Source organism: Eutrigla gurnardus, assembly GCF_963514095.1.
Source record: "Eutrigla gurnardus genome assembly, chromosome: 3".
NCBI classification, from domain to species: domain Eukaryota; kingdom Metazoa; phylum Chordata; class Actinopteri; order Perciformes; family Triglidae; genus Eutrigla; species Eutrigla gurnardus.
This window is the reverse complement of record NC_139917.1, coordinates 26,953,062-26,967,393: the sequence shown is the minus strand read 5'-3', so window position 1 is coordinate 26,967,393 and position 14,332 is coordinate 26,953,062. Positions and strand designations below refer to the sequence as shown.

Below are 14,332 nucleotides of genomic sequence, written 5' to 3'. Positions count from 1 at the left end.
GTTAGGCTACTAAAGCCATCTAAACTCATCTTCGACGACAGGAAGTGTGTCTGCAGGAAGCTAGTATTGTCGTTCGTTGTGCGATTGACGACGCATAAAGTTGTTTAGCTGAACGCGGATCTAAAAGAATAACCTGGCGTGAAGAAACCATATAACTACAGCTAAGGATTCACATCATCCCTCGTCGTCGATTAACATCGGATTTATGTAAGGCTTCGTTTTTATGTGTCTACACGGAGTGAGCTGTGTTGTCGGTTAGCTACTTAGCCTTCAAAGCTAATGTAAGCTACGTAGCGAAGGAAAATTATATAATTTAAAATAATTGTCCTCTATTTGTCCAACACGTGCCATTTTGTCGTTTCTAGTGTTGTAACCGGCGAAAGAAACAATGGGGTCGTCCAAGAAACACAAAGAAAAGAGCCGCGACAAGGACGCGGAAGAGCGCCGTCGTGAGCACAAAAAACATCGCCACAAGGACCGAGAGAGAACTGCTTCGGACCGGGATGCGACTCGGGATAAAGACAAACGAAAACGCTCCAGGTCCCGGGAGAGAGGCGGACGGGAGAGCCGCGGCAAAGGTGAAAGGAGCGCCGCGGAGCCACGAGTGAAGAAGGAGAGAGTCGATCTTGGATATGAAGAAAGCAACACAGAACTGCAGCCTCAATCTGCAAGCGGAGACGCATCTCTCAGCATTGAGGAGACGAACAAACTCAGGGCAAAGCTGGGTCTGAAGCCTCTGGAGTTAAATGACAACAAGAAGGAGCTTGGAACCAAAGAGGACCCATTGGTGGCTGAGACCATCAACCCTGTTCTAATCAAGAAGCAGAAAGATATGAGAGAGAAGCTTGCAGCTATGAAAGAAAAACGCAAACAGAACCAGAAACTGGGGAAAGTCAAGACCATTGCAGAGGATGACTGGCTGGATGATACATCTGCTTGGGTTGAGAGAAGCAGAACGATGGCCAAGGAAAAAGAATTGGCAGAGAAACGAGCCAAGCTCCTGGAAGAGATGGATGCAGAGTTTGGTGTCAGCAGTTTGGTAGAGGAGGAGTTTGCAAACAAAAAACGGGATGCCTACACAGCTCGAGATCTAAAGGGTCTCAAAGTACAGCACAAGGTGGATTCCTTCAATGAGGGCCAGACCGTCATCCTGACCCTAGAGGACAAAGGTGTACTTGAAGAGGAGGAAGATGTGCTTGTAAACGTGGGACTGGTGGACAAGGAAAAAGCAGAAAAGAATGTGGAGCTAAAAAAGAAAAAGCCAGAATACAAGCCCTATGAAGAAGAGGAGAGTGTGGATGACATGGTTACGCTTAAGTCCCGCTCTGTGCTGTCAAAGTACGATGAGGAAATTGAGGGCGAAAAGAAAAAGAGTTTCCGGTTGAATACAGGGGGCTTTGCTGACAGCGAGCGAGAACGGGAGATTCAGGCCATGAGAGAGGCTCTACGAAATCAGGCCCAGTCCCTGGACATGCCGGCTCTCACTATCGCCTCAGAGTACTACTCAACTCAGGAAATGGTGGGCTTTAAAAAGACAAAACGCCGTGTGAAGAAACTCCGGAAGAAGGAGAAAGTTGCAGATGAGCTTGCCATTGATGACACTCGCAGCACTGATTTTGGCTCCAGGACACGCGGCCGAGGCCTCAGAGAGAAGGAGAACGAGGGAGGCGAGGACGAAGTAAAGCAGGAGACCAAAGTGCCACCTGATGCTCCTCAAATGTCTGATGACGTTAGGATGGCAGAAATGGACATGAGCGATGACGAAGACTTCACACTTCCTGAGCCAGCTGTAATTGAGGAGGATGAGGCAGAGCAAGAGCTGCAGAAACAGCTGGAGAAGCAGAGGAAGCTGAAGCAAAAGCAGCTTCTCAAAGACTCTGCGGAGAAGGTGGCGGAGAAGGTGGCAGAGAAGATTAAGGAGCTTGATAAAGGCCGCAATGACGATGATCCCGAGAGGAAGAACAACATTGTTTTCAATGCCACCTCAGAGTTTTGCAGAACTCTTGGTGATATTCCAACATATGGGCTGTCGGGCAACAGAGAGGACCAAGAAGAGATTATGGACTTTGAAGAGAAAGAAGAGAAAGATGATGCTGGAGATTCAGACTCAGAATTGGATGAGAATGTCGGATGGAGCATGGTTAACTTGGACGAAGAGCAGAAACAGCCAGATTTTTCCACAGCCTCTGCCACCATTTTGGACGAAGAGCCAATTGTCAGCTCTGGTCTTGCTGCTGCGTTGCTGTTGTGCAAAAACAAAGGTCTATTGGACACTGAAATGCAGAAGGTCGCCCGTGTCAGAGCAACAAAAGGCGCCTTGCCCAATGACAACTACTGCATTGAGGACAAGATGGGCTTTGATGACAAGTACAGTCGCAGAGAAGAATACAGAGGCTTCACTCAAGATTTCAAGGATAAGGATGGCTACAAGCCTGACGTCAAGATTGAGTATGTGGATGAATCGGGGCGGAGACTCACTCCAAAAGAAGCTTTCAGGCAGCTTTCCCATCGATTCCACGGGAAAGGGTCTGGAAAGATGAAGACAGAGAGGAGGATGAAAAAGCTGGAGGAAGAGGCACTGCTGAAGAAGATGAGCAGCAGTGACACTCCTCTAGGGACGGTGGCTTTGCTTCAGGAGAAGCAGAAATCTCAGAAAACACCATATCTTGTGCTTAGTGGGAGTGGGAAAAGTATGAATGCAAACACCATCACCAAATAAGTCTTGGGGGAAGAGTGAATTATCTTTAACACGAACACACACTGACACATTCATAGATATACACATACACGCAGGATGATTTAAGTAAAGTAAATGCCTACGTCACACAAGATTTGCTGTCGTAGTTAAGAATTGTCCAATAAAGTTAATTAAACATTTTATAAATGTTGTATTGTTTTTTGTGTAGCTGATGTACACGGTGAAGAGTAACGCAGAAGGTAACTATTTTCAGGATGAACATATTCTTTGAATGAGAAACTACATTTGTTCAATGTCTTTGGTTGGTTCCATGACAGCTATTGCACATTTTTGTTTAGGAAGAGGTCCAGTAGTAATGAACAAAGGAGAGAAGTATTCATCAAAAAAAGTGAAAAATACATTTGGGATTTGAATTCAGCTTTTTTTTTTGTTTTTTTAATCTAATTGTGATTAAATAAAATATAAAAAGTTTTTTAAGACCCCGAAGATTAACATTGCAACTGCTTTAGTGTCACCCTAACAGTTTCTACATTAATACACAATGTTTAAGATTTGCACAAATGTTTACATTAGAACCTAAAATATGGTTGATTTTTGTACTTTTGCAAAGGTTTGGCAAATAACACTTGCAAGTTGTCCTTTTCAGTTTTTTATCAAAGATGATTCAATTATTACACCTGTCTGGGTATTAAAACATTGATGTGTAACTCTGGAAAAAAAAACAATGCTTTAATCAGTGAATACTATAATGAAAGGCATCAAAAGTACATAGACTACTGATTTTTTCTTATTGATCAAAGGATCCACTAATGGATGTGACGGGTGGAGATCAGCACATTGTTATTCATGCAATGCTGATGTAAGACTGAAAAGGGGAGATCAACCAAAAAAATCCATACATAGTGAGCGACTCAACATTTGCAAGCTGACATGATGATGATGCCAGACACAGTCATTAATCATCAGAGTCTTCTTAATGAACTCTTGTTTCCACAATAATAGTTAGTCAAGGAAGTGATGTCACATTCATCCCAGCACAATTTCTTTAAAAGATACAAATAAAAAAAATGTTTTAATTATTATTAGACTAACAAATTCAGAGGGCGAAAAATAATAAATGAGAAGTGGCAACCGTACTGGAATAACGCAACAAAAAAACTACACGTAATTCTAAATGAAGTAGATGGGTCATAGACAGTGAAGCAGACAGTAACATGTAGAAATATAACATGTATAAGAGTGTGGAGAAAATAAAATTGCTATTTGGTTTTAAGAGAACAAATTAACTGGAGTGATAAGAAAGAACGGACATCGAGGAAGATTCTAACCAGAGAGAGGCGGTAATGCTACGTTACGTCTGCCAACTGCCGTAAAAGCTCAGAAGAAGAAGAAGTAGCTATTCCCTTAATACATCCATGAAAGTAGTTAGCTAGGCTAACACTGGCGAGCTAACATCGCGTCACCCGACACGACATGCACAACATCAACAGCCGAAGTCTTGCACGGTAAGGTCATGACAAGATAGTCAAGTCTAATGTTACTAAGACCAAAAAAAAAAAGAAAAAAGAGTTGAAAACGATCGTGTTGCTCGGACGTGTCCGGCTGTTTTGACAGCTTCCTGTTTGTGTAGCTAGCAGCGAGCTTAGTGACGGCTCACTTTTTAAGTAGCTTTGACGTTTAGAATTGGCTTCTTGTTTCGCAGAAGTAGCTCACTGTCTGTAGGCTGCGTCTCCTTCTTACTATATCCCGTCGAGGAAGCGGCGTTAAGATGCTTGCTGGCGGCGGTGAGCTGTGTTTTGTTGCACGTTAAACGTTAGCCAAACAATCATTAGGAGTCATGTCAGCACGGAATCGTGAGTTGTTTTAATTTTTTCGATCGCACGTTAACGTTGAATTCAAGCTGCAAATGAGCATAGCGAAATTAAAGAAACGAGTGAATTTACTAATCCCCGATGGATGTTTGGGCGCTACCTATGGCTTTTTGTGACGTTAAAATAACGCATACATTCATATAACGTTGTGCCGTAAATCTTAGAAAGGCAAGTATTTATGTGTCGATTTAATGTTAGTTTAAATTGAATGCTCGTGACTGGTCACATGGCACAAGTGTTGTCTTTTCCTGGTTTCCTGGTTTTACAGGCAACATAAAGTGATGTCATTTTCTGAACTTAGCACTGTTCCACAGTGTTCCTCTATTTACCTTCACTCACTCACTTGTTATTTCCACATTACTGATGATTATTTATCAGGAATATCATTGTGTGAACAGTCAACCCTACACTATTGTTGCAATATCGATATGGAGGTATCAAAATACTGTGACATTAGATATAAGCAGGCTGAACAGTAGCAGTAGCCCAACAATTAATAGCATTGTAAATGTAAAAGGCTTATTTTCCCCTCTCCAAGAGGCTATAACTTCACCCAGAGAAACCACAGGCTGTTGTGATGTCAGAGTCTAAGCCCCCGACTCCAACCCCTGGAGACACGTACAAGGGTTGGCTCTTCAAATGGACGAACTACATTAAAGGTTACCAGAGACGGTGGTTTGTTCTGAGCAATGGACTGCTGTCGTACTACAGGTTAGTTACATGTTTATGACTGAATGTGTAATTGTGTGAAATTCATTTGAAGGGTTTTCACTGGCTCAACAGGAGGCCACGTTGATAGCTAAGGAAGGGGGCATGAAACATAATAATAATACATTTAATTTGTATAGCGCTTTTCCAAACACAAAGACGCTTTCATAACCTAAAGCACATTTGAATGAGAAATGCAGTGAAATTAGTACTTAATTAGCACTCTACATGCACAATCTTAAGCAAGTGTGCGGTTGCTGTACAAGAAAAACTTCAATAATTACTTCCATAAACTCTCCATTTGAATATCCTTCGTTCTGTTTGTCTCCAGGTCCCAGGCAGAGATGGGTCACACGTGCCGAGGCACCATCAACTTGGCCACAGCCAACATTACTGTGGAGGATTCGTGCAATTTTGTCATTTCCAACGGAGGTGCGCAGACCTACCACTTGAAGGCCAGCACTGAAGTGGAGCGGCAGCGATGGATCACTGCTCTGGAGCTTGCAAAGGCAAAAGCCGTCCACATGCAGGCTGAATCTGGTGAGGGGGGGGGGGGAACAAATATGTTGGATTATGCAGGAGACAGAATATGAAAATGCATACAACAGTGTGCTTTGTCTGTGTGTCGAGCGTTTTCTCATATTAGTTTGCTTGTTCGTTTCTCGTCCACGTTCTCTCCCTCAGATGACTCGGGTGACGAATGTCCTGCAGTGCCCCCCACCTCAGGACAGGGTGGAGGCTGCCATAACTTAGAAATCCAGTCCACACTACGCACACTCGGCAGCAAGGTGGAGGACCTCAACACCTGCAATGATCTCATTGTCAAGCATGGGTCTGCCCTGCAAAGGTATCGATTAGAAGACGGAGCAGTTTGCTTATTTTAGAAAGAAAGAAAAAAACACCCGTATTTGTTTGCCTATTTATTTTGTTTCTCTATTCAGTAATTTCTTTTGTCTACACATGCAGATCTTTGTCAGAACTGGAGGCCATTCGTGTCGGAGTAGAAATGGGGGAAAAGATGAGACAAGTCACAGAGAGAGCCACACTGTTCAGAATCACATCTAATGCCATGATTAATGTAAGTCATCCAAGTCCTTATTTTGCTGATGATGTTGTTTTCTCCTTTGCTAAATCACTAAAGTGGTTTTGAACCTTCCTCAAGGCGTGTAGAGACTTCCTCTCCCTGGCCCAGAGCCACAGTAAGCGCTGGCAGAAGGCCTTGCAGGTTGAAAGAGACCAAAGGATACGGCTGGAGGAGACTCTGGAGCAGCTGGCCAAACAGCACAATCACTTGGAAAGAGCCTTCAGAGGAGCTACAGTTCTCCCACCTTCATTCAGCAATCCCGCTTTAGGCAACAAAGGTAAGGTTCTCAAACCCAACTGCTCTTCTGTCTTTGGATCTTCAGTGTTGTTTAAAGTATCCCCGCTATGCAATCAACTGAGGCCAGTTCAGCGGTTTATTCTTCTGCCGTCTCTCTTCGCCTAAGGTGGCGCTTCAGGAAAAGGTGACGCCAGTGACGAGGATGATGACAATGAGTTCTTTGATGCTATGGAGGACCCAGCAGAGTTTATTACTGTCCCTGCTGACCCCAAGTATCACAGGTTAGTAACAGTTTGTCTTTTTCAAATGTCACTAAATTAATTTCTTAATTCCAACCTTGTGTTTTGTTGGTATTTTTTACTTCTAGTGTACTGCTTTGTTTTAATTATTTGTATTTATCTGTCCATCAGGAGATCTGGCAGCAACGTTAGCGGTTTAAGCAGTGAGACAGGAATGGACGAGCAGTCGGTAAATGTGTGTGAACTTTTTGTTTGCGAGCAAGTTCTGACTTGTTTTGTCTTCTCCTCTGTCAAAATGCTATAGCCACCTGATCCTTAAGGCTGTTTTCCTTCTCTTCTTCTAGTTTGATGAACTGTCTTTGGCATCCAATCCAGAGTCTCCACAGCCCCTTGAGCTAGAGCCAGTTAGAGCAAGAAGGACTCGAATCCCTGACAAGCCCAACTATTACCTCAATCTGTGGAGCATCATGAAGAACTGCATTGGAAAGGAGCTCTCGAAGATACCAATGCCTGTAAGAAACATCTACTCATGTTCCAAATGGCTTTTCCTCTACAGCGTAATCAGACTTCTTCTATCTGTGACGTTGTACTTACTAGGTGAATTTCAACGAGCCCCTCTCAATGCTGCAACGTCTATCTGAAGACCTGGAGTACTACGAGCTGCTGGATAAGGCTGCTAAATGTCAGAGCTCTCTAGAGCAGATGTGTTATGTGGCAGCTTTCACCGTCTCCTCCTACTCCACCACCGTTCACCGCACAGGAAAACCCTTCAATCCTCTGCTGGGAGAAACCTTCGAGCTTGATCGGCTAAGCGATTGTGGCTACCGCTCCCTCTGTGAACAGGTTGATAAAACACACCGTCAAAATAAACATGCTTGCTATGCAAGAGTGTTTGATTGCTTGAATAAGCCATACTCGTGATGGTGAAATCTTGATTTTTGACATCTGTGTTCTCTTCACTCACCTCTTCTCAGGTGAGCCACCACCCACCTGCTGCAGCTCACCATGCCAGCTCCGAGAAGGGCTGGTCCCTCAGACAAGAAATTACCCTGGCCAGCAAGTTTAGAGGGAAATACCTCTCTATCATGCCTTTGGGTGAGTGGGAGAAGATGTCATTCAAATTTTGTTTTGAAAAATTATCACTGGCAGTTCTAAGACCATTCCCTCTCTATCCTCAGGCGCTATCCAGTGTTTATTTGAAAAGAGCAACAATCACTACTCTTGGAAGAAAGTGACTACAACAGTACACAACATCATTGTTGGAAAATTATGGATTGACCAGGTACATTTAAAGCTAACCTTACCACCACTACTACCAACTCAGGGGTAAATAAATTACATGTGTGTCTCTATAGAAGGTAGATAATGAAGGCAAACTTGGCTACAGGTGGTGATCGGGATACTATTTCTATATAATTAATTTGTCCCCTTCCAGTCGGGGGAGATAGATGTGGTGAACCACAAGACGGGAGATCGCTGCCACCTCAAGTTTGCTCCCTACAGTTACTTCTCCAGAGATGTGCCAAGAAAGGTAGGCATTTCTTTATATTGTTTATCATATAGTACTATATAGCCAGAGCTGATGTGCTTCTCTACAGTAAGATGTACAAAACAAAGTTGCGCAGTAGTGTATGATATACGACTAATTACTTTTGCAGATGGTTTGATGTTTTTATTCCCTGGTTTGCTTGTCTTTCTTAAATATGATGTGACTGTATAGCCATATAGTCTACTTTGAATGTTCAGTCTGTCATAGGTGTTAATTAAACACATTTGCCTTGAGATCACAGTTGGTGATTGCGTTGGACTGCATTATATCGAGAATTGTTTCTAAATTTCTGCCCCCTCATGGATGTAAATAGAAAAGACAAAACATTTTAAACACCTCAATATAAAGTTGTCTAGTGCAACACTTCCTTTGGGTTTACATTTCCGACGATGTCAATAAAAACGGAACATTCTAAACTTAATGAAAGAATTTTGCTCTTTGATGACACTCTTTACTGAAAGCTGGGTTTGCCTCTCAGGTAACAGGAGTTGTAACAGATCAGGATGGGAAGGCCCATTACGTACTATCGGGAACCTGGGATGAGAAGATGGAGTTTTCCAGAGTAATGCAGAGCAGTAAAGGCGAGAACGGCACCGAAGGCAAACAGAGAACTGTCTATCAGACCCTCAAAGCCAAAGAAATCTGGAGAAAGAACCCCTTACCGTGAGTTTTGGTAGTATTGACAATGTTGAAAGTGCCTCTAAACGAATGTAGCTTCTAAATCATTGTGCCTCTGATCTTTGATGTCGATGACTTTACAGAGAGGGAGCAGAGAACATGTACTTCTTCTCCTCGCTGGCCTTGACGCTCAATGAAGCCGAAGAGGGAGTGGCACCAACGGACAGCCGGCGGCGCCCGGACCAGAGGTTAATGGAGGACGGTCGATGGGACGAGGCTAACGCAGAGAAACAGAGGCTGGAAGAAAAACAGCGCATAGTCCGCCGCGAAAGGGAGAGGGAGGCTGTTAAAGCAGTCAGCTCACCTGAGGAAGGTAAAAAAAGAAAAGAAAGAAGGGCATTAGCTTCGTTTTGGAGTTCATCTCTCTGCCTTGTGTTTCTGTCCAATGTTTTTCTGTCCATTCATCTTTTGTCCACTTTGTCTGTCTTGGAATACCTTGTCTTTGTCTCAACCCAAAGCTCTCACTGAGGAGTCAATCAATGATTCACCCTTGAAAAGCAAGTACTCTTCTCACTCTTTTTCCACCCTTGATCTTCGCTATATTAATTCTAGATGCACACGTGTATAATATGTTTGTGTGTGCAGTAGGAAGGTGCTAAACGTCTTCTACTTCATCTTTCAAATACTTTTACCGTCCTTTCATCCATTTCTATTCCATTTAGCCGATGCGGTGGAAACTGGCACAGAAGCAAAAGAAGTTTCTGATGAAAGCAAGTATCACTTTGTAGCTTTCACAAAATGTGTACTTTAAGAAGGGTTTGTGTAGCATCTTAAAGGGATAGCTCTGGTGTTTTGTGGGGTTGTAGGAGGTACTCTGCCATAGTCAGTGTATTTACTACAGTAGGCACGCCCCCCGTTTGGAGAAGAAGACTGAAGTACCAGCACAGGACCAAAGCAATGTACTGTTACAGGGGCATCACCAAAATTAATTTTAGCTCCCGAAAAGAAAGGTCCACCTAAAAAAAAAATCACTATCAGACTATGGATAAATACCTCATACAACCCCCACTTCATAACACCCAAACTATCCATTTTACAGAGTGATGAGTAAGAAATGAGGGATGTTGATAGGCTTATTTCTAGGGACTTCACGGTTGGATATTGGATTCTGATTACGTTGTAGATTCACATTTTTTTTTTTTTTTGTGCCGTTAAGCTGACACAGAGGACTCTGACTCTCATATACCTGTTGCATGCAAGTAGCTTCTTTTCATTCACTGTCTTTTATATCAGTTCTCTTCAGATCTTACACAAATCTTTTATGTCTGACCACTCAAAGATTCATCCTTAATTCTTCTATTTTCAGCCCCTTATGGACCACCACTCTCCCCTTATCAAAGCAAGTATTCTTATTACACATACAGTGGAATTATTTCACATCTTCTAGCGATTTAATTTAGTTTAGATTAAGAACCCCCCTGTTAACCATTTCCCCTTTACATCCTTTGCAACTTGGTCTCTCTTAGTGGAAGGCAATGAAGCTCCTTACGGAGCTCAAATCAAAAGCAAGTAACATCCATATTGCTTTCCCCTGTTTTCTTTGTCCTGGTAGTCTTTAGGGAACCTTATAGAAGACTGTAGCTCACTGTAGAATTGGCACAAAACTCGTACTTGAATATTTTAGAATAGCATTGTGTCTGTTAATGCCCAGTATACTGCGGTCCGAGGCAGTTGAGGCATTAGTTGAAAGCCTGATTTTCTCCACATGGCAGAGGCCGTGTAAACTGATCAAGCACTTTTCTATAATTTGCCTCCTTTTGTTTTGAATAAGGTGCATCTGAAGACCAAGTGAATGGAAATATTTTCTATCACTTAGTCAACCATCTGAAGGCACATCTGCTTAATTTAAGCATGGTGTGTTGTCATGGCTCAGTGGCTTCCTAACCCTCACCTCAGGTCCTTCTAAAAGCTTCTTCTTTGTGAAAGATGTTCTTTCTTTTCCTTTAGGCACCCATCCAGACAACTACCAAGCAATGTGGTTTGAGAAGTTGGACGACCCTGTATCCGGAGAGACCTTGCATGTTTACAAGGGTGGTTACTGGGAGGCAAAGGAACAAGGCGGCTGGGAGGTTTGCCCTGACATCTTCTGATCCCGGCTGAGTCGGCCTGTTTTCCTACAAACCCTACATTAGCGAAAGCGGGGATTCAAGCCTGACATTAACCTATCTTCAATGTCTGTAGCTCCAACTGTTCAACCCACTCGGCCCCCCCTTTCCAGCAGTGATTTGCTCAGGGTTAAGGACATCCGAACTTCACCCTCAACGTAGACACAGTGGACATTTTAGCATTGTTGTGACTTGACGCTGATTAGTGTTCAGAATTCCCTCTCACTGCCTCTCAAACACCAATGTTCATCTTGGTCCACTGCTTGTCCTCGGTCCAGGGTTCTTTTGTGCAGCCATTGAGTTGCATTTGGCAGTAGGGTGTTCTAATTATTTCATTATGCATTTTCCTTAAACGCATCGTTATCAAAGGCATGATTCATCCACACGAAATCTTACAATAGAGCAGGTTTGCTTGGAGAGAGTGAGCTACTACAGAACATGTCATTTATGTGTTTGTTTTTGTTGGGCACTCCTGATTATGTCAACTTTTGCAGTGAGTTTATTGCTTCCCCAGCACAGCACCACTGAGTCAAAGCTCAGTTCACTATACTAGTTTCAGACCACATCAGAGCTAAAGTGGTTCTGACTGAAGAGAGATGCATGCTCTTTTCTTAAAGAAGTAATTCATGGCATACATCAACAATTATCTTTTGGACTTGTGTCACAAACACCAAGACATGATACAGTGTTTGCCTTTGACTTATGCTTATTTGCGGTGCTACTTTATTATGAAGTGAAACTACTCCGGAGGTATACTTTATCTATATATTAGCCTTTTTTAATTTTTGCACTCAACTAGTCCATTTCAAAATCAGTTTATGATTTTAAATGATCTTTTCCCCTTATTTTCCCCCAACGCCTGTAAAATACATGGTAGCTGTGAAGGGAGTTGAAAGTAGGTAATTATACACTCCTCATATTCTGGCCTGGTCTGGTTTAATCATCTGAAGAATTATTGTGGGTCTACATACGTCATTACAAACATTAGCAGTTTGGGTTTTTTAAACCTTTTTTCACTATATAAGAATAAAATGAAATTCTTTTTCTATTCATGTTTTTTATTAAGTTAGAATGACATTTCTCTATGTAGCACAATAAGTTTAATAGAATATATGATTATTTAATATGATACCATATTGACTACTATATGAATTGAAAAAGTGGTACCAAATATGAGTACCAATGCAAATATGAAGTATAAAAAAATATAATATATGCCAGCAGTGGCAACGGGAAGAACCTGTTTGTTTGTCTTTTATTCAAAAGTTTTTTTTTTTTTTTTAAGTAACTTAAGACCAAATCGTTGGTAAACTCCATGTACAGTCACTTAATTACACTCTAAATTGACCATGTTCCAATTCTATAGAATCCAACAGATGTTATTTTCTTTTTTTTCTTCTTTTTTTTTTTTTTTTTAGAGAGAAAAATTCTGTAATTCTGCATACCCCAAATGCCAGGGAAAAAAAATCTGTTTTGTTGTACATCATCACCCCAGGCAACATCATGTTCCTGTTGGGCAGCAGATGCATTATTATTCATAATTTGAACACATGCTGTGTGACACTAATCCTTATGTTAAGTATAAAAGTATTTTGGATCTCCACCGAACTTCACACATGTCAGACTTGTATTTTCACCTCCGTTTGTTCCCTCACTAATAATCATTTAAATCCTTCATTCAAAGTAAATGTTGAGGTGCCACCATTTGAACAGTTAGAGATTAATTTAAGAGCGGCTGAACTGTGCTGATTTCTACTGGCTTTGTTTCATGAAGTGAAGGAAAATGTCTGGTCCAACACACTTATTGATCATAGCTTTATTCCAGATATAGGTTATTTTAGTTGTGTGTTGCGAGTGTAGTTTGTAAAAGACAGCAATAAGAGTGCCTCAGTGCATATGCATGTGGCACAAAGTGAGATGTGTGAAGCGAGATTGTTAAAACTGCAAAAATGTAAATCTGTCATTGGATTCGTCTTTGTTGTTGTTTGTCATGAGTGGAAGGACTGTGTGGTTGATGAAAAATGTAAATTTCTTTTTCATATTCAAGTGTACTTAAACACTGAAAACGAAGTTCACAAAACATAATGTTGCAAATATTTCTGTGTAAATACATTAAATAGTGAAGTAATTGTGATATTGGTTATATTGATAGATTATCTAATGGCGGTGATGCACTTTTGCTTTTTTAATTGTTGACTCTGGAGTCATTGTTTGAGCTGAGTGAACTGTGTTAGCATCAGTTACCCTCTACCAGCTAGCTTTATTTCAAAGACGTTCATTCGTTTGGATCTGAACGATTCTTCATATGATTTACCATTGCTTCATATTTCATTTAAACACACAATGAAGAGTGTGTGAGGGATGTAAAGCTTGATGCTACTTTGTCTCTTAAGTTAAAGATTTGACCTGTTTCTGTCTGTCCTGAAATTATATAATCATGTTTTTATCCCTCCCATCATTGTTTCAAGCTAAGATGGTTTTTGGCCAGCATGGTAGAGCTTGTCATCATCACAACTTCCCACAATTCTCAGAAATGTCTGTGTTCTTGCAGTATATTATTTATCATTCCCTACATGATTTGCTTTGATTAATTTGTCAACTTTTGATGTTGGCTACTGAAGAGTTTTCAGTTTATTTTGAAAACTTTTCACAAGCCATGTTCAGTAATGACAAACGTGTGCATTGGTTACTGTATGTATTGACAGACTGTTCCGCTGAGCATACTTCTAAACTTTTCTGTCCTTCAGTGCTGTTTTTTTTTAGCAGGATTGTGTTAGGGGTTGACAACATTAAAGTCTGTATGGAAATTAAGTGCATAAACGTGTTTTGGACTAATTAAAATATTTTTATTTTAGAAATGTATAGTAGGTTGCCACATCCTCAAGCAGATGGAGGTTATTTTACAAAGACAGACCTGGAAAAGAAATGTGTGACTATACTAGAAGAAAAAACAACGTGTGTGTGTGGGGTAATACTAATAAATGCCTCTAGCAAGAAGTGAGCCAGCATACACACCAACAGGACCTCAAGAAAACAGCATCTTTCTGAGAACACATGATCAATTCATCTATAATATAGCTCTGTGTTGTCAACTAGAGGCTTGTAATTACATTATGTGACTCCAGGATTAAATAATGTAGAATATTATATAAAAAAAACAACT

The 14,332-nt window shown here is 41.4% G+C and overlaps 2 protein-coding genes across 5 annotated transcripts; both read left to right on the top strand.

The window, feature by feature from the left end:
- The first annotated feature begins 48 nt into the window (after window positions 1-48).
- On the top strand, window positions 49-2,878 carry sart1 (spliceosome associated factor 1, recruiter of U4/U6.U5 tri-snRNP). Its single transcript, XM_084005617.1, has 2 exons — window positions 49-207; window positions 366-2,878. The coding sequence occupies exon 2, from the start codon at window positions 389-391 to the stop codon at window positions 2,717-2,719; it is 2,331 nt and encodes a 776-aa protein (XP_083861743.1). The 5' UTR covers window positions 49-207; window positions 366-388; the 3' UTR covers window positions 2,720-2,878.
- Window positions 2,879-4,083: 1,205 nt separating this feature from the next.
- Window positions 4,084-13,915, top strand: LOC311011161 (oxysterol-binding protein 1-like). 4 transcript variants are annotated; one of them, XM_084005951.1, is made up of 19 exons: window positions 4,084-4,203; window positions 5,108-5,280; window positions 5,609-5,817; window positions 5,962-6,124; window positions 6,244-6,355; window positions 6,440-6,638; window positions 6,765-6,879; window positions 7,009-7,072; window positions 7,182-7,349; window positions 7,435-7,680; window positions 7,812-7,932; window positions 8,016-8,119; window positions 8,273-8,368; window positions 8,865-9,049; window positions 9,148-9,377; window positions 9,727-9,774; window positions 10,221-10,259; window positions 10,371-10,403; window positions 11,012-13,915. In XM_084005951.1, exons 2-19 carry the CDS (start codon window positions 5,147-5,149, stop codon window positions 11,152-11,154), a joined length of 2,409 nt encoding a protein of 802 aa, XP_083862077.1. In that variant the 5' UTR covers window positions 4,084-4,203; window positions 5,108-5,146; the 3' UTR covers window positions 11,155-13,915. The 4 variants fall into 4 exon arrangements, with proteins under 4 accessions (XP_083862077.1, XP_083862080.1, XP_083862078.1 ...); XM_084005954.1 differs by lacking the exons at window positions 10,371-10,403; window positions 11,012-13,915 and having other exon boundaries at window positions 4,117-4,203; window positions 5,110-5,280; window positions 10,221-10,282; XM_084005952.1 differs by lacking the exons at window positions 9,727-9,774; window positions 10,221-10,259; window positions 10,371-10,403 and having other exon boundaries at window positions 4,117-4,203; window positions 5,110-5,280.
- Window positions 13,916-14,332: the final 417 nt, after the last annotated feature.